This window comes from Equus caballus, chromosome 9 (assembly GCF_041296265.1).
Source record: "Equus caballus isolate H_3958 breed thoroughbred chromosome 9, TB-T2T, whole genome shotgun sequence".
In the NCBI taxonomy this organism is placed as follows: domain Eukaryota; kingdom Metazoa; phylum Chordata; class Mammalia; order Perissodactyla; family Equidae; genus Equus; species Equus caballus.
The window spans coordinates 19,297,702-19,318,472 of NC_091692.1; the positions used below are offsets into that span (position 1 = coordinate 19,297,702).

Here is a 20,771-nt window from a genome sequence, read left to right on the forward strand (position 1 = left end):
CACGATTCTCTCATTCTTTGGGTAACTCAGTTATATGCACGACAGGTATTTTTGTGTAGCTCTGATGGTTATAAAGTACTTTCACTCTCCATGGGAGATGTTGGGAAGTAAATGTAAGTATAGTTATTGTTTTGAGGAAGAGCTGTTTTATGGCAGCTGGTGAAGAGATCCTGAACAGTGGCAGCAGTGGAAGGAATAGCGATAAAGTTCGGAGTTATCGCCTATGAACTGATTTGATTGGAGGATAAAAAAACTTCCCCCCTTTATGGTTTGGGAGACCAGATAATGAAGCCAGTAACAAAAATACAGATAGGAAGAGGAGGCAGGTTTTCTTTTCTTTTTCTTTTTTTCCTTCTTTTGTGCGTGTATGTGTGTGGGGGGGGTGGAGTAAATAAATTTACTTTACATGTGTTGAGTTCAAGTGTCTGGGAAGCGTCCAGGTGGGGATGTCCAAAGGCAGTATCTTAGGAGGACGGTTAGCACTAAAGACATATTCTGAACTTTACTACGAGGGTTTTCAAATGTTTTTGCACATATATCCCTTCAAAGAACTTGGAAAATAAAGAACGAACTATGTACCTTCTCACATATCTAGAATTTTTCCTCTATGTTTCAGTATTTGTAAATGACCTAATTGTTGGTGTATTGCTTAAATCACGATTTTAAGTATATCCAGGGAAATTTTAAGAATTTGGTATCCCCCATCATCTATTTTAAAAAATACATGAACAAGCTGTTAATTGTAACATTCAGAGTTTTTACATTCCTTATTTTTCTCTTTGAACTGGTTTCCATTTTACTGTCTCTACATATTATTATCCTAATTTATTTTATATTTGAAAGCATTTATCAATCATGCTATTATACTTTTCTATAACAGAATTAAGTAAATTCATTCATGAATTTAGTAGATGAGAATAAAAAGTGCTTGATTTTAGCAGTGCTGTCCTGTTCTTCTGAGTTCTGTGCAAAAACAATTATAATTAAAGACATCTTAAAATTTCCTATGTCAATAAGCCTCGGTGTCAAATTTATGTTGGACTGAGTTATCAATACAGTAATAGCCAGCAGACAATCAAAACAACATATATCAATTATAAAATTTAATAAGTATTAAATAAAAAAGTAAAATTTTATTGGAAATGCATTTTTAGTGGGATGGGATGGGGCTGACTTTTTCAATTGTTTTGTCAATCCATTTATAAATATTATTAGGAAAGATGTGGTTCTACGTTGATTTTCTTCCTTTTTAACTTTCATGATGAAAGTATTGAGAAATATATTCATTAATTTAGTAAATGATGATAAAAGGTACTTTATTTTAGCAATATCACTCATTCTTCTGAGTTGTATGCATAAAAAAACAGTGATTGGTAACGAAAATTATTTTTAGTGCTTTGTCAGGTAGCAGCTGGATTTGGTTCTCTTTTCATTTTCATAGATGTAGGAGTAGATGACCTGTTGACTTGACAAAAAGTTGCATACCCAATCTATAGAGTAGTTAACTTTCTCACCATTAATATTTTGACCTCTCCTTTTGGCTCCTCAGGTGTTGTTGGACCCCAGCTCCACAGGAAGTTTTAGGAAGTGTTGAGAGTTAATGTTCTTTTATGAAATGGCAGAGAGGGAGAGATGAAAGGGGAGAGGAAGTAAATGAAAACTGATGTGCTCTGTCAGCAGAATGGTTCTAGAAAATTGTGCATGTGGAAGCTGAGAACCTAGAATCAATTCCCTTGAAACTCTCTATGCTCAGGTACTTCCACAGGGACGTAAGCACGACCCAGTTTGTAGATCCCTGGTTTACTCTGTTCCACCTAGCTATTGCCTTGTTGCTGTATTTTACTGTTCTCCGTAGATATAAAGAAATAATACCTTATACATCAATTTTTCCCCGGTTTTTGATTGTTCTAATCCTGTATCTCCATCCTTAGTCACTCTAGACCTCCTTTGGGAATGGAATCAAAATATTAGTGCTTGAAAGGGACCTTATAAATAATTTAATTCATCCTCAACATTTTAAAGATCTGATGGTTAAGACTCAGAAAGATGAAGTGATTTCTCCAAGCTCACACAGTTAGGAAGTGGAGAAGTTAGAGCTTTAAACTTAGTTCTTCCCACCAAATCTGTTGCTGTTCTCGCTGTATCGCCTGCTCTCTGGTAAAAGGATAGATCTGTAGGATCTCTTGATCCATAGGATTTCCTTAAGTAGTTTCTTTCCTTCTTTCTTTTTTTTAAAAAATTGGCCCTGAGCTAACATCTGTTGCTAATCTCATTGTTTTTCTTCTTCCCCCCAAAGTCCCCCCAGTACGTAGTTGTATAGTCTAGTTGTAGGTCCTTCTAATTCTGCTATGTGGAATGCCACCTCAGCATGGCTTGATGAGCAGTGCTGGGTCGGTGCCCAGGAACTGAACTGGCAAAACCCTGGGCTGCCAAAGTGGAGTGCGAGAACTCAACCAGTCAGCCATGGGGCCAGCCCCCCTTCCTTTGTTTTCTTTTCTTTTCTTTTTTTTTTGAGGAAGATTAGCCCTGAGCTAACATCTGCCGCCAATCCTCCTCCTTTTGCTGAGGAAGACTGGCCCTGAGCTAACAGCCATGCCCATCTTCCTCTACTTTATACTTGGGACACCTGCCACAGCATGGCTTTTGCCAAGTGGTGCCATGTTGGCACCTGGGATCCTAACCGGGGAACCCCGGGCCACCGAGAAGCGGAATGTGCAAACTTAACCACTGTGCCGGCCCCCCCACTTCCTTTCTTTATTAAACATTATTCCTTTGAGTAGCAGGTCTTCTTTAATACCTTTCAGTATCTGTTTATAGACCAATGATTATTTGAAAAAGAGTACAAACACTGAATTCTAAAATAATTGGGTTACTTCTGCTTAAAATATAATCAGAGATAAAGCAAAACCATTATTGAAAGTGTAATGTGCCAGTTGGGAAGATACTATTTGATTTGTTGAAATGTGATTGATGTGCAACTTAACAGGAGTAACCTTTTATGAAGAAAGACATATTTCACCTATACTTTAAAAATTAACTTATGAATAAAGCCTTTTCACTTTGGGGAATAAAAAAGATAATATTCCTGTTATACAGAGAGCTCACTCTCTAGCCTTTTATGTGTTTACTGTGTATGAAATGGTGGGTAGTGGAATTTTTTGCTTTATTCATTTTACTTTTTGCTTGAATTCCTCATGGTGAACACATAGTTTAAGAAAAACAATGAAGTAACTCTAAAAAGTAAACTTTTTTTTAAGACTTTTTTTTTGTACTTTTAGGTTAGTAAAGTTAAGAGAAATGTCCAGAGATTTCCCAGGTATCTCCTGCCCTGCACATGCAGAGCCTCCCCAGTTATCTGGATCCCCCACGAGAGTGGTACATTTGTTACAATTGCTGAACCTACATTGACGCATCATGATCACCCAAAGTCCATAGTTTACATTAGGGTTCACTCTTCATGTTGTACATTCTGTGGGTTTGGACAAATGTGTAATGACGTATCCATCCTTATAGTATCATACAGAATACTTTTACTGTCCCCCAAATCCTCTATGTCCCACCTAATTATCCCTCCCCTGCAACCCCTAGTAACTTCTGATCTTTTCACTGTGTGTACTTTTGCCTTCTCCAGAATGTCGTTTAGTTGGAATTGTACAGTATGTAGCCTTTTCAGATTAGTTTCTTTCAGTTAGTAATATGCATTTAAGGTCCTTCCATGTCTTTATATGACTGGATAGCTCATTTCTTTTTATCACTGAATAATATTCTAGTGTACTACACTAGAATATTACCAAACTAGGCTGATCCATTCACCTACTGAAGGACATCTTGGTTGCTTCCAGGTTTTGGCACTTCTGAATAAAGCTGCTACAAACATCTGTGTACAGGTTTTTGTGTGGACATAAGTTTTCAACTTCTTTGGGTAAATACCAAAGGAGTAAGACTGTGGGATCATATGGAAAAAGTATGTTTAGTTTTGTGAGAAACCACCAAATTGTCTTTCAAAGTGCCTATACCATTGTGCATTCCCACCAGCAATGACTGAGAATTCCTGTTGCTCCACATCCTCGCCAACATTTGGTGTTAGTGTTCTGGATTATAACCATTCTAATAGGTGTGTAGCACTATCATGTTGTTCTTTTAATTTGCATTTCCCTGATGACTTATGATGTGGAGCATCTTTTCATATGCGTATTTGCCATCTGTATATCTTCTTTGGTGAGGTGTCTGTTAAGGTCTTTGGGCCATTTTTTAATTGAGTTATTTGTTTTCTTATTGTTGAGTTTTAAGCGTTCTTTGTATATTTTGGATGCCAGTCCTTTATCAGGTATGTATTTTGCAAATATTTTCTCCCAGTCTGTGGCTTGTTTTCTCATTCTCTTGACATTGTCTTTTGCAGAGCAGAACTTTTAAATTTTAATGAAGTCCATCTTCTCAATTTTTTTTTCGTGGATCATGCCTTTGGTGTTATATCTAAAAAGTCATCACCATACTGAAGGTCATCTAGGTTTTTTCCTGTGTTTCTTCTAGGAGTTTTATATTTTACATTTACATCTATGATACATTTGAGTTAATTTTTTGTGAAGGCTATAAGGTCTGTGTCTGTTTTCATTTTTGCATGTAGATGTCCAGTTGTTCCAGCACCATTCTTTTTTTTTTTTTTTTTTGAGGAAGATTAGCCCTGAGCTAACTACTGCCAATCCTCCTCCTTTTGCTGAAGAAGACTGGCTTTGAGCTAACTTCCATGCCCATCTTCCTCTATTTTATATGTGGGACACCTACCACAGCATGGCTTTTGCCAAGCAGTGCCATGTCGATACCCGGGCTCCAAACCGGAGAACCCTAGGCCACCGAGAAGCAGAACATGTGAACTTAACCATTCCGCCACCGGGCCATCCCCACCAGCACCATTCTTGAAGACACTATCTTTGCTCCATTGTGTTGCCTTTGTTCTGTTGTCGAATATCAGTTGGCTCTATTTCTCTGGGTCTATTTCTGGGCGCTTTATTCTGTTCTGTTGATCTGTCTGTTTTTCACCAATATCATAATGTCTTGATTACTGTAGCTTTTAGAGTTAAGTCTGCAAGTTGGGTAGTGTCAATCCTCTGACTTTATTCTTCTCCTTCAATATTGAGTTGACTATTCTGGGTCTTTTGTCTCTCCAAATAAACTTGAGAATCAGCTTGTTGATATCCACAAGATAACTTGCTGGGATTTTAATTGAGATTTCATTGAATCTGTAGATGAAGTTGGGAAGAACTGGCATTTTGACAATATTCAGTCTTCTGAATATCCATGTACATGGAATATCTTTCCATTTATTTAGTTCTTCTTTGATTTTGTTCATCTGAGTTTTGTAGTTTTCCTCATATAGATCTTGTACATATTTTGTTAGATTTATACCTAAGTGTTTCATTTTTGGGGTGCTAATGTAAATGGTTTTTTGGTTTTTTTTTTTTGAGGAAGATTAGCCTTGAGCTAACATCTGCCGCCAATCCTCCTCTTTTTGCTGAGGAAGACTGGCCCTGAGCTCACATCCGTGCCCATCTTCCTCTACTTTATATGTGGGACACCTTGACAAGCAGTGAGTAGGTCTGCACCCGGCATCCAAACCGAAGAACCCTGGGCCTAATGTGCAAATTTAACCACGGGGCCACCGGGCCAACTGCTGTAAATGGTATTTTTAATTTTCAATTCTGCTTATTTGTTGCTGGTATATAGGAAAATGATTCACTTTTGTATATTAACCGTGTATGCTGAAATCTTGCTATACAGTAGTCCCCCCATATCTGTGGTTTTGCTCTCTCTGGTTTTAGTTACCCACAGTCAACCATGGTCTGAAAATATTTAATGGAAAATTCCAGAAATAAAAATTCCCTAAGTGTTAAATTGCGTGCCATTCTGAGTAGCATGATGAAGTCTCATGCCTTCCTGCTGCTTTCCCCCAAGCCCCCAAGGGTGTGAATCATCCCTTTGTTGGATCCCGCACCGTCGACATCATCCGCTCCTGACATCCAGCCATTGGCATCATCATGGCTTGATGATCCTCCTTCTGATGTATTGTCGGAAGGTTAGTAGTACCCTAACACTACATCACAATGCCTGTGTCACTCACCTCCCTTAATGTCATCACATAGGCATTGTATCATCTCACATCATCACAAGAAGAAGGGTGAGTACAGCACAGTTAAGATATTTTGAGAGAGAGAGACCACATTCACCTAACTTTTATTACAGTATATTCTTAAAATTGTTCTATTTTATTATTAGTTACTGTTGTTAATCTCTTACTGTGCCTAATTTATAGATTAAACTTTATCATAGGTATGTAAGTGTAGGAAAAAACAGTATATATAGGGTTTGGTACTATCTGTGGCTTCAGGCATCCACTCAGGGTCTTGGAATGTACACCTCACAGATAAGAAGGCACTACTGTAATCGTTTATTAGTTCCAGGAGTTTTTTTGTTGATTCTTTGGAATTTCTCCAAAGACAATCATGTCATCTGTGAACAAAGACAGTTTTATATCTTCCTTTACAATCTATATACTTTTTGTTTCCTTTTCTTGTCTTATTGCATTAGCTAGGACTTCCAGTATGATGTTTAAAGGGAATCATGAGAGGGGACATCCTTGCCTTGTTCCCGAAGGATTCTTTACTTTTAATAGGGCAATACAAACAAGATCTATAAGAAGAAATAAGACTACTCAGTAGGAAATTGGCAGAAGACTCAAGCAGTTCCAGGAAGAAATGCAAATGTAGGAAAACATGTTCAGCTTCACTAGTAATAAAGAAAATGCAAAAACAAAAAAAGTTTTTTTGGAGGAGGGAAAAATACTTTCATATTGGCAAAGATGGACAAAATCCAATGTTAGCAGAGTGTGAGAAAGTGGATATTCTTATATAGGAGTTGGGAGCATCATTTGGTTAAACTTTTTGGGAGGACATTAGGTATTTACTATACAAATCAAAATTTTAAATGTGAATACTTCCCTTTCTGTAGTCCTGGAATTTGTCCAAAGGGGCAGTTGCAAAAATTTGCTAAGGTATGTGTACACAGGTTTTTTTGGTAACAGTTTGCGACATTAGTAATGACGGATATGTAGGTTATTTCAGTGCTCGTCGTTGGAGGATTGGTTGAATTATGGTATTTTAATTCAGCATAAAATATATCCAATAAAATGATGCTGTTTATCCATATTTGTCTTGGAAAAGTATGCATAACAACTCGGGGAAAAAACTACTTGCAAAATGGCATGTATATTAGCCTATTAATATAACTTTCTACATAACATCCATATTTTTGAATGAAAACATGGAGGATATTGCATATACCATTGTGTGAATACATATGTCTGGAAGGTTGCTCAGCAAAATGTTCGCGGTGGCTATCTTTGGGTGGTGGGGTTTCTGGTAATTTTTACTTTCTTCGTACTTTTGTGATTTTTTTAAACAAAAATATATCATTTTTGTAAGCAGAGAATCAATAAAGCTACTTTTTGAAATCTTCCTGATTAAAAAAATAGCTTATCTTAAAATTAGGTAGAATATCATTTAAGTAGAATTTTAAAATTATGAAGAAACTGAGGTCTAGTTGGCTGATAATAGGTCCAAGTAGGCAAGTCGGAAGTGGGTTACTCATTGGCACATGGTAAGTATTCAAAGTGGTTTATTGAAATATAAGTATAGTGGCTTGATGTATGGAGGAATACACTACATTTTTAATGGAAAAATCAAGATAATCGAAGTGAATGTGCTGGTGGATAGTTTACAAAAAATATTGCCTATTTCAGAGCTGAAAAGGTAAGCTTTCTGCTGCAATTTAATTTATTCAAATATTTGAAGCTCTCTATATTAGCATAATATATTTATAAATTGTAAAAAGTTCTCAAGAAAACTTATGACTCAGAATCATAGAACATTAATGTCAGGTGAGACTAGAAGTTAGTCCCCTCCACATACAGATGAGTAAACTGAAACCAAAGAGGTTTAAGGGCATACAAAGGCAATACATAAATCTCTTGTTGAACATCCCAGTTTTGGCTACTCAGGTTTTGCTTGAACATTTTTGGAATGAGAAGATTACCATTTTTTAAGGCAATCCATTATGATGTCGAATGGTGTAGTGGGTTGAACATTGTCCACCAAAAATTCATGTCCACTCAGAACTTCAGAATGTGACCTTATTTGAATTAAGGATCTTTGCAGATATAATCAAAATGAGGTCATATGGGATTAGGGCAGGCCTAAATCCGATGACTGCTGTTTTTATAAGAAGAGGAGAGGACATGCAGAGACACAGACGCACACAGGGAAGAAGGCCATGTGAAGATGGAGCAGAGATTGGAGTGATGCAGCTACAAGCCAGGAATGCCAAGGATGGTTGGGATGCACCAGAAACTAAGAGTCAAGGAAGGGTTCTCCCCGAAAGCTGTCAGAGGGAGTGTGACCCTGCCAACACCTTGATTTTGGGCTTCTGAGCCTCTGGAACTGAGAGAGAATAAGTTTCTGTTGTTTTAAGCTACCCAGTTTGTGATACTTTATTACAGCAGCCCTAGGAAACGAATACAAATGGCTTTGATTGTTTTAAATGTATTTGTTTAATCTTTCAATCAGTAGACATTTACTGAGCAGTTGTTTTTGTGCCAGGCACTCTACTATGTGTGTCAAAGATAAATAAGACATGTTTCCTCCCTTCCTTCTTGGTACTTGGTCCAGTAGGAAAGACAGCTATGTAAATACGTAATTGCAATACACTTTGATACATGTTCTCATTAGGATAATGTCTGAAGTTCAGTGATGGTGCATTGGAGTTGGGAGAACCGGGGAAGTTTTTACAGAGAGACACCTTTGTGCTTGGTTTGAAAGATAGAGCTGAGATCAGCCTCTGTGGGAATTTTGCTAGATTCGACCACCACCAGTGCTGTCGCTCCTACCTAGTTCAAGGCACGTTTGGCCTTTTGCAGTAGCATTCTATCAGTAGAACGCTCCCTCCACAGACTGGTGGAAGTAATTTTTCAAATGCAGATCATGCCACCCTGCTGAAAACATCAATGGGTTCTTGTCACAGTGGGAATAAAATCCAGACTTCTTTTCATGATATGGCCCCATATAATCTGATCCCTGCTAACTTTTCAACCTCATCTCCTTCACAGTAGTCTTGCTGTCTGCGAACATGCCAGGTTTGTTCCCATCTTTGACATTGCACTTACTCTTCCCTTAGACTCAATATCTTCCCGTGGCTCCTTATCCTTCAAGTCTCAGCCCACTCTTTGTAGAGGAACCTTCCTTGACCACTCTATTTAAAATAGCCCCCCTTCCCCTATCTATCTTATTTACCTTGTTCTCTTGCGTTTATGGCACATACCACTAACTCAGGTTATTTATCTGTCTCTCCCTGGCTTCCACCGCCGCCTTACTCCCCACCCCTGCCACCGTAGAGCGTGTGGTCAGGAGCAGCATCTTGTTTAACCTGTTCACTGCTGTGTCCCTGGTGTACAAAACATGGGCAGTGCTTAGTACAGAAGAATGAAGAGAAACTTACTCTTTTATCTTGTGCTTATCATATCAGATCATATGTCACCATAACTCTGGGATGAATCCCAAATTGTATTCTTATAGTTTCGTTTTATAGTGCCACCTACTCCCTCTCCCTAAAATTCCATCCTCGTCTTTCTGAGCTGCCCTCTGTGGCATTGAAGCTATCTTAATCTCTGAATTTATGTAATCTTGTTTAAGAATGTACTGAGGTTTAGACAAGTTGCCCAAAGTAACACTGCTGTAAATGGTGTTTCTAGGATTTGAGCTCAGATCTCTCTCTGACTAGAGCTCCTCTCTGCTGTGCTGGTGTGGGGGCTGATGTTTTTGGTGAGTGGGACGTAGAAATCCAGAATTAGAATAGGAGCCCTGTCCATTTGGAATAGAAATAGCAAGCATGTATTATTTGTTTCTATAAGAAGAACTGGGTGATACTTGTTAAAAAGAATTCTAAAAGTAACTTGTTTTTTTTAGATTAAAATTAGTATGTACTTGTTATAAAATACATGGAATATACAAAAAATATAAAGAAGAAAGTAAACACCATCTGTAGTCCTACCGCCCAGAGATAACCACTGTTAACATTTTAGAACATTTTTGTCCAATATTTTTCTGTGCAGAAATAAAATATTGTGATGTCAGTTTCATACATAAATCTTTCTCTAAATTTTGAAATCATTTCCTAATGTAATTACCAGATCAAAGTGTATTGTCAAAGTCCTCCCCAGAAAGATGATAGCAATTTATATTTCCATGAGGAGAGTACCTTTTGTACCTCGCCAGTATTTTTAGTTTCTATTTCTTGAATTATTGTTGATACTAAACTTGAAATATATGTTTATTATTAGTTACCTACTATCTGTCTTCTGTGACTTGTCTCTATCCATTGCCTAGTTTTGTGTTAGCAACTTAGTATATTTTAAATCAATTTTGGAATTGTTTTATATTGATAATTGACATTTCGTCATATTTGTGGCAAACTTCCATTTTTTTGCCATTTTGAATAAAATGATGTTCTACCTATAATGCTAAATCTTTAATAAGTCTTAAGTCTCTTTAATGTTTTAATCCTGGGAGTAAGTTTATTATTAATAGAAGTTTTTGATATTTTAAATTTTTTCACATGTAAACTGTTTGTTTTCATATTAGTAGGCATTAATTTGATAAAGATCTTTTTCATTTGAATAAGTTGTGTGGACTAATTGTCAATAACAAATTATTGCAAATGACCTCTTTTTATTTTTAATATATGGTAAAAAGAGGATGACAGGATAAATAGTTTCCTAGAACTGAGAATGTAGAATTGGAGGAAAAAATTTTTATGCTTGGAAAAGTGTATTGAAAATGAGCGACTTGAGACTTCTGAATATGCTGCCACAGCACTCCCACCGCTGAAGCAGGTCACATGCAGTCTCTCCCCCTCAAGCAAATATTTTTAATTTTGTGATAATGCTTCAAATTTCATGGTAAGAAAAGTGGAAACTAGGACCCATCTCAGATAGCTTTTCTAAAACTTTTAAATTTTTAAAGAGAATTTATATCTTAGATTTAAAAGCATTTTTAATGGCTTATAATATTAACATAGAAGACAATTTGAAGATAAAAGCAAGATATAGATAACCTGAAATGCGTAGAACATTTTCATTTTTTCTTTGTTTCACAGTGAAAATACCCCAAATTCATTTTCAGAGAAAAACTTTCTGGAAGTGACTTCACAGATTTTTGTGGTTGGCCTCCACTCATTTCCATTTGAGGTGTGGTTTTAATAACTTTGTCAAGGTTTTCCCTTTATTTCCCCATCAGGGGTGTTTCTTAATTTCCTTTTTTTTTTTTTAAGATTGGCACCTGGGCTAACAACTGTTGCCAATCTTTTTTTTTTTCCTGCTTTATCTCCCCAAACCCCCCCTGTACACAGTTGTATATCTTAGTTGCAGGTCCTTCTAGTTGTGGGATGTGGGACGCCACCTCAACGTGGCCTGACGAGCGATGCCATGTCCACGCCCAGGATCCGAGCCCTGGGCCGCCGCAGCGGAGCGCACGAACTTAACCACTTGGCCACGGAGCTGGCCCCCCTCCTTTTTTTTTTTTTTTAAATGTTAGGACACCTTAGAGCAGGTGGGCTATGCAAGAAGAGCCATTGAATATATGAAAATGAAATTTTAGAACCCTATATCTTATTGTTTTAGATCCTAATTTTATTTATGTTGCATAGAGTACATAAAAGTATATGTATATAATCCCTAAGTAGATAAATGCATTACAAGTTTGGAGACCTCTGTCTCAGAGAATCTCTTGATTGCTATGAATTCTTTCACACACACACACACACACACACACACACACGGCCATGCAGAAACATAACTGTGCAAAGGGTTCTTTGAGTCCATTCATCGTACCTCTAAAATACCTGAATTCCCATTTAACAGTAACCTTCCATGCCTCCTGAGTCCACTAGCCACTTTGTCTACTGATTTAACTTTATTAACCAACACTGATGTCAGTCCTTATGGTTACAGCCCAGGATTCACTCTTAGATCAGTTAATCTTGTGCACTGATCTGTCCTGACTTCAGCTTAAGTAGACCATGGGCTCCTTAAGAGCGGACACTGTTTATTCAGCTCTGTTCAGCCCAGTGCTTCACACAAAGTAGATATTCAGCAAATGTAAAAAGTGCATCAAATCTTTGTGAAGTCTCCTGTCAGTGACCTAGTCCTACTGAGTACAGCTTTCTGCTCTAGTCACACTCCGTCCTCCTTCCCCTTCCCACAGTGCCACCTCACACCCTGCCATGCCATCCAGTCATTTCTGTTTTAAAGTGTCTTATGCCATCTCAAGATGGCCACTGTTAGTTCTTTGGTGACTAAAGTGTTTCTGGAAAGCCTCTTGAAGTGGTATTAGTATTCATATCCCCTGGTATAAAGCTGGTAAATGGCATGGTCAGAACGAGGGACAGGTTTCCAACCCTTAAGGACTCTACAAAGGTCTCTGGATTTCTCCTGGAGCCTTGGTTTGTAATAGGTTAGATCACTGTTGTTGAGTAACCAGATGACTACAGGCAGTCCTTATCGTCAGTTCCCTGTGGGACATAACCCTAGATCAACACACCTTCTTTGTTTTCAGCATGAAAGTAATGGCACTAGAGAGTACTAAACCAGAAGAAGATGGTTATAAAATTTTGCTTGTTAGAGACTGGACTGGTGGTATCCAATAGAAATATAATGCTAGTCACATGTGTAATTTAGAATTTTCTTGTAGCCCCATTTTTTTTTAAAGATTTTATTTTTTTCCTTTTTCTCCCCAAACCCCCCAGTACATAGTTGTATATTCTTCATTGTGGGACCTTATAGTTGTGGCATATGGGATGCCACCTCAGTGTGGCTTGATGAGCAGTGCCATGTCCGCGCCCAGGATTCAAACCAATGAAACACTGGGCCAACTACAGCGGAGCACGCGAACTTAACCACTCGGCCATGGGGCCAGCCCCTCTTGTAGCCACATTTTAAACAGTAAAATGAAACAGGTGAAATTAGTTTTAATATATTTAACCCACTATATTCAAAATATTATTTAATATATGACCAATATTAAAAAGATGTTGATGATATATTTTATATATTTGTGGAGAGCACATCTCAGTTCTGACCAGCACCTTCTCAAGTACTCTGTAACCGCAAGTGGCTAGGGATTCTCATTGGACAGCATGGTTCTAGAAATGATGATATTTTATGGTACATCTTGTTATAGGAAGTCAGGGCCACCTCTCTCTCTCTCTTTTTTTTATAATTAGACAAATTTGTAGTTGTATTTTAAGGGGTTCTGTACATTTCCCCTGTTCAGACCTTAAGTTGAATTATTGGGAGGCTTGGAAATATCAAGGAACTGTATAAATTAGCTGCATTTTTAGAGAGGTTGTATAGTTTCAAATATGAGAGGACAGCAGAGTTTTTAGCAGCTCTCTCTTGCTTTCTTTGGGCTGGGCTGTTTTATTTTCTTGTTTTTTAGGGCTGGAGCTTTAACCTTAAAAGCTGTGCTTTTCATAGTTGGGCCAGCCTCATCCTCCTTCAGACAGATTTTTAGGTGGAGGGAAGCTGCAGGGTGTGGAAGGCGTAAAGCTTCTTGTTGGTCAGGTGCCAGTAAATCTCCTCACATTGAGACTTTGTTTTCTCTAAAAAATACAAATATAAAAGATGAAGCAAAAAAGTTTTTTGTAAACATAGAGAAAATTTATTTAGTTATATGGAGCCAGTCTTGGTTGGTTAAGGCTGATAGTTAGTGCCCTTGAGGAACATGACTAGATTTCATTTTTTAAAGAAAGAACATGATGGCTGGTTTGCAGACCAAGCACCTTGGATTTGAACATTGGCCAGGGGATTCATGTTTTATACCAGTGTGATGGTGGATAGCATTAAAGTTCCTTAAATCTGTTTTAAAACCGTTTTTCACTGTTTTAAGATTCTTAAAAAACAGACTGAAAAATGGTTTCAAAACATTTAATTCTACAATTTCAACTTTTAAAATTATCAAAGTAATTTAAACAATATTATTGAAAGTTTGGAAAGGAATAATTATTCATAATCCCAACACCATAACATTATTTTTGTCTGTTTGCCATGTTTACATACATATTTTAAGATAGCTGTGATGAATGGGTACATTTAATTTTGTAGCTTTTTGGAATGTATTACTTTTTAAAATAATGTTACTTAGTAATAAAATAACATTTTATTTTGTCATCTTGCAATAGCCTGGACATAGGAACAGGCTGGTGATGTGATTCCATCCTGTAAAGTAGTGCAGGGATCCACTTACGGTCGTCTGTTGAGTTGTAATACTTCAGCCTGTGGGAAGGAGAAAGAGAGGAAGTTCAGGACAATTTGCCATTGAGGAGGTGAGCAGGAAGTTGTGGCATTTCTTCCACTCACGTTGTGTTGGTGAGAACTCAGTCACATGGCTAGATCTAGCTGTGAGAGAGGCTGTAAGGGAGATATAACATTGTAGGCACGTGCCATACACAGCTTTCTCGGTATTTCTTGGTATTTTCTTAGGATGGTTTTTATAGAACTGGGCTACTGGTCCAGACAGTATGAACTTTTGAGTAGAATTTTTGTTTCTACAATACTTTTTTGTTGTTGAGAAAGATTCATCCTGAGCTAATTTTCCTCTACTTTATATGTGGGTCACCACCACAGCATGGCTGATGAGTAGCATAGATCCACGCATGGGATCCGAGCCCATGAACCTGGGCTGCCAAAGCAGAGTGTGCCGAACTTAACCACTACACCACAGGACTGGCCCCCGTCTACATTACTTTTTTTAAGCAACCATTTTGGTACTCTGGAGATTGACCAACAGCCAGTTGTTATTAAAACTTTGATAACTGTTATGCTGTTGAACTTGGAGTAAGAAAAATGGGAATCAGTGGCTTTCTAGCTTGGGGCTTCTCACATCCCACTCCACTCTGTCCCAGCTCGGTTGGCATGGAGGTTCTGCCAGCCAGAAGCAGGCCATAAAAACCTCAGCTTGAAGGGGGCTCAGCTCTTTGGAGTGGTATGTGATGCCCGGAAACATTGTCTGTGGATGTGAATTTTCAGAGGTGCAAGGGAGGGCCAGGGCTCAACTCAAATAGCCGAGGCGTGCAGTACTGTTTGGGGCAAATATGTTACTGGATGAGGCTGCACGTAAGCACAGGAAAGACCTGAGAAGGCCCACGGTCTTCGCATACTTTTGACGGACCCTGAAGTTGCATGCATGTACCTAGGAGACTTGAAAGGGCCCTATGGGAAGATAACCTGGGACAAACCTGACAACAGACCGAACTTCGAGTGAGCTCCCCTCCTTCTACACAGATCCATTGGCAGAGGTGGGAGCCCTTACTGTTTCGAGGTGTTTGAGCATATCCTCTTTCTAATCACAAGTTGACCACTAAGTTATGCAAAGGGGCAACCCTAGCAAGCCAGCTTTAAAAATAAAAACAAGAGGCCTTTCCTCCCCGCGGCGGGGCCCGGCGGCGCGGCCGCATCTGGGGGGCGACTCGGCGGATTCAAGATGACCAACGAGGAGCCTCTTCCCAAAAAGGTTCGACTGAGTGAAACAGACTTCAAAGTTATGGCACGAGATGAGTTAATTCTAAGATGGAAACAGTATGAAGCATATGTGCAAGCTTTGGAGGGCAAGTACACAGATCTTAACTCTAATGATGTAACTGGCTTAAGGGAGTCTGAAGAAAAACTAAAGCAACAACAGCAAGAGTCTGCACGCAGGGAAAACATCCTTGTAATGCGACTAGCAACCAAGGAACAAGAGATGCAAGAGTGTACTACTCAGATTCAGTACCTCATGCAAGTCCAGCAGCCTAGCATTGCCCAACTGAGATCAACAATGGTAGACCCAGCGATCAACTTGTTTTTCCTAAAAATGAAAGGTGAACTGGAAGAGACTAAAGACAAACTGGAACAAGCCCAAAATGAACTGAGTGCCTGGAAGTTTACGCCTGATAGGTAAACAAATCATACTCCCCAGTCAAGACTTCCCTGACAGTCCCACTACGGGAAAGCTGTGGTGGGACAGCCAAGTACTCGTTTCCACACCAAGACTCAGACTTTTTGAGCCAAAAAAGCCACATTCTTTTACTATCCAGCTTGTAATGGTTAATGTAAAACTTACCAGATGAACCTTGTGTTTCAGCTTTTTTCTCTTCCCCCTCCCCTTGCTTCAGAGGCCTGGTGGCGTCGGACTATTCCGAAGAAGTGGCCACCTCCGAAAAATTCCCCTTCTAGAACATGTAGACACTTGAGAAATGTTTCTGTTTGAAGAAAATAGAGGGAGAAACACAAGTCTTAAGTCTGTGGCACACTGTGTCTTCAGACAGTTTGGAGGAATGAAAACCTAGAGATTTAAAATCATGAGTTGAACATGTAAAATTCCAGTAAAATGTAAACATGGAATATGCATCGCTCTTACCCTTGAGCATAGTGACTTAGAGACACTGTATAGCAGTTTTGCCAATAAGACTGTGGACTTCGTGCTTGTTGTTGAACTTCTGGGTCAAAACTCCAATGAGGTGAATTTTGCATTTAAAGGGTTTATTTGCCAAACAGGCAAAAAGTTAATGGCGAAGTGTCGAATGCTTATCCAGGAGAATCAAGAGCTTGGAAGGCAACTGTCCCAGGGCCGTATTGCACAACTTGAAGCAGAGTTGGCTTTACAGAAGAAATATAGTGAGGAGCTTAAAAGCAGTCAGGATGAACTGAATGACTTCATCATCCAGCTTGACGAAGAAGTAGAGGGTATGCAGAGTACCATTCTAGTTCTTCAGCAGCAACTGAGGGAGACACGCCAGCAGTTGGCTCAGTACCAACAGCAGTAGTCTCAAGCCCCAGCCCCAAGTACCAGCAGGACTACATCTTCTGAGCCCGTAGGACAGGCAGAGGCCGCGGGTAAAGACTGCAGTCGTCTGGCCAATGGACCAAGTAATGGCAGTTCCTCCCGGCAGAGGACGTCTGGGTCTGGATTTCACAGGGAGGGGGACACAACCGAAGATGACTTTCCTTCTTCTCCAGGGAATGGTAATAAGGCCTCCAACACCTCGGAGGAGAGAACTGGCAGAGGAGGTAGTAGTTACGTAAACCAACTCAGTGCGGGTTATGAAAGTGTAGACTCTCCCACAGGCAGTGAAAACTCTCTCACACAGCACTCCAATGACACAGACTCCAACCACGACCCTCACGAGGAGAAGCCGGTGAGTGGGAAAGGTAACCGAACTGCGGGTTCCCGCCACGTGCAGAATGGCTTGGACTCAAGTGTAAATGTACAGGGTTCAGTTTTGTAATATTCCAGCAAATTTTTATACAGTGTCATTTAATTTGGGAGAGGATACTGTCCAGAAAATTAACGCATACTTTTGTCACAATTTGCCTTTTTTGTGGGTGTGTGTGTTTTTTCTGTTTTTTTTTTTTCCTTGCTTCAATACCTCTGCCACTTTGGAAATTGTAATAGTTAATTACTTTGAATGTTGCTAAAAGGACATTTTGTGTAGGGTCAAGTTATTTTTATATGAGTTAATGTGAAGTTGTAAATGGAAATCCTTCCTTAAAGTATAACACGATGATGTCTGTATAAATCTGTGTCTCTCCTAGAGCCTGTGCTGTGTACGGGCATCCTACTCGTGCTGTTCTCTTAGACTCGCGCACCATTCAGACTTGTTAGAGTAGATGTGGGTGTATGACTGCCAAGTTTGCCCAGTACAGTAGTTTTATCACTAAAAGTTGGACTTGTTGATGGAGTCCTCTAGTAGTTTCAGTGTTAGATACAGTTTTTTCCACCATACATCTGTGCATTTTCTCTTTAGGTGACTGAATGTTTAAGAAATTTGTGTGCATAGTTACTCAGTTTTTATGAACTGTTGTATCCTGTTAATGCCTATTGCTCTGTGACTCCAGTATATCTTACCTGTACTGACCAAACCTAAATAAAGATTTTTATTGTAAAAAAAAAAATAAAAATAAAAATAAAAACAAGAATATATTTTTAAAAAACAGAACTGATCAAAGATATCAGTGATTGCATACCACGGGGAGACAGATTTCACATATTCGGTCCAGGCGTGATACTAAACAAAAACAAAAGAAGTCAACAAAACAGCAACAACGCCTTAAGGAGGAAAAGAATCAGAATCTAGAGTTGCTACAATGTATTGTCTAAAATCCCTTGGTTTAACAACAAGAAAATTACGAGCCATGTAAGGAAACAGGAAAGTGTGACTCGTGTTCGGGAAGAAAAGCAGTCCAAAAAAATTATATGAATGTCCCCAAATGTTCGATTTAGTAAAGACATCAAATCAACTATAATAAATAGGTTAAAAGAACTAAAGGGAACCATGTTTAAATAATTAAAGGAAAGTATAACAACAATAAATCAATAAATGGATATTCTCAGTAAAGGTATAGAAATTATTAAAAATGAGAACAAACAGAAAAAAAAAAAGAAAAAAAGAACCACCCTTTGAGACAGTGTCCTAAGTGGGTACTTCTCCTCTGTTGTGTTCTTTCCTGACACTTTTAACCTGTATGATCATGAGAAAACAACAGACAAAGTGCAACTCGGGATCCTTCTACAAGAACAGCAAAAACTGAGAAATTACTATAGATCAGAGGAGACCGAGGGCACATGATGACTAAATGCAGTGTGATATCCTGCACTGGATCCTGAAACAGAAAAAGGACATTAGTGGGAAAGTGGTGAAATCTGAATAAAGTCTATATTTTATAGTTTTGTTCCAATGTTAATTTCTTACATTTGACAAGTGTACCATGACTATGTAAGATATTAACATTAGGAGAAACTGGGTGAAGCATATACAGGAACTCTGTACTATCTTTGCAACTTTTCTGTAAATGAATGTACCTTTATTCCAAAGTAAAAAGTTAAAAAAAATCAAGTGGAAATTCTAGACTTGAGGAATATAGTACCTGAAATGAATAATTCATTAGAGGGGTTCAATAGCAGTTTTGAGATGCCAATGAAAAGAATCAGTGGCTTTAAAGACAAGCCAATAGATATGGTTCAGTCTGAAAAACAGAGAAAAATGATTGAAGAAAAATGGAGAGAGCTTCAGGGATCTGTGGAAAACATGATGCATACAATATATGTGTGATGGGAGTCCCAAAAGAAAGATGCAGTTAATAGCTTTTGGGAAAACTTTCTAAATTTGGTGAAGAACTTTAAACTACACATCGAGAAGCTCAGTGAACTCAGTGAGATAAATACAAAGAGACCCATGCCTAGGCACAGCATGAGCAATCTGTTGAAAGACAGAGAAAATCTTCAAAGCAGCAGGAGAAAAATAACTTTACATACAGGGAAGCATCAGTGTGATTAATGGCTGCCTTCTCATCAGAAACAGTGGAGGCCAGAAGGCAGTGGGATGACATATCCAAAGTGCTGAAAGAGAAAACTGTCTATGAATAACTCTATATTTAGCAAAAATACCCAAAAATGAAGGTGAAATAAGTACCTTCTTATGTAAAGACTGAGAGAATTTGTAGCAAGCCCACCTGTCTTACAAGAAATACTAAAACTAGTTCTTAAGGTTGTCAGGAGATGACACCAGGTGGTAACTCAAATACACAGGAAGAAATGAAGACACGGGAAATGTAAACATGTAGGTTAATACAAAAACTTTAAATGCATGTTTTCTCATTTCTTACCTTTTTAAAAAGGCATTGAATTTTATCTAAAAACAAATTTCATATCTGTAACATTTCATTTCCCCTCATCCCCACCATGTTATAGTTTATTCATCCTAGTTATAAGCATTGTTCACAGCTGTTTGCCTTTTGGTCTATAGGATCTCAAAATTTTTGCTTTCAGGACTCCTTTCCACTCTGAAAAGTAACTGAAGACTCCAAAAAGCTTTTGTTTATGTAAGTTTTATGTATTGATTTTTTTTTTTTTTTTAAAGATTTTATTTTTTCCTTTTTCTCCCCAAAGCCCCCCAGTACATAGTTGTGTATTCTTCGTTGTAGGTTCTTCTAGTTGTGGCATGTGGGATACTGCCTCAGCGTGGTCTGATGAGCAGTGCCATGTCCGCGCCCAGGATTCGAACTAACGAAACACTGGGCCGCCTGCAGCGGAGCGCGCGAACTTAACCACTCGGCCACGGGGCCAGCCCCTGATATTTTTTATATTAGAAAATAAAACAGAAAAAGTTCAAATACTATTCATTTCAAAATAACAATAATGCCAATTATATGTTAACATAACTTTTTTTTTTAATGAAAAAAAGGTTTATTTTCCAAAGCAAAAAAGTTAGGAGAGTGGCATTGATTTACACTTTTCAAATCTCATTAGTGTCTGGCTTAATAGAAGACAGCTGGGTTCTCATGTAGGCCTCTACATTGAACTTGTTGCAATATGTTGCTTTAGCTGAAGTGTATGAAGAAAATCTGGCCCCGCTCAGATGTAGTTAGAAAAGGGAGGTGTAATCTAGTAGTTTTTCCATGCAATTGTGGATATTTTTCTTTGATATGATCCCAAAACTCAAGAAGTGGTAGTTTTGTGAAGGTTAGTTGCAATGTGGAATCTGAAACATAATCAGTGAATTTTTTGATTCATTATTACATTAAATAATTTACTTCATTACATTAAAACCTAGTGTTCCTATTTATCTCTAAAGGATAATGGCATAAAAGTTTTGTCTAAAGTAATTACATTTGGAAAAAAATTATTAGGGTAATT

At 38.3% G+C, this 20,771-nt stretch overlaps 2 protein-coding genes across 7 annotated transcripts in view; both read left to right on the forward strand.

Annotated features, from left to right (window-relative positions):
- The window catches only part of PDE7A (phosphodiesterase 7A), a 123,771-nt gene that overhangs the window by 9,088 nt on the left and 93,912 nt on the right, over window positions 1-20,771 (forward strand). The gene's annotated exons all lie outside the window — the stretch shown is intronic.
- LOC100052391 (pre-mRNA-splicing regulator WTAP) lies at window positions 15,496-18,049 on the forward strand. Its single transcript, XM_070222209.1, is given in 2 exon segments — window positions 15,496-16,032; window positions 16,625-18,049. Coding segments are annotated over 2 exon segments (1,191 nt in total). The 5' UTR covers window positions 15,496-15,581; the 3' UTR covers window positions 17,365-18,049.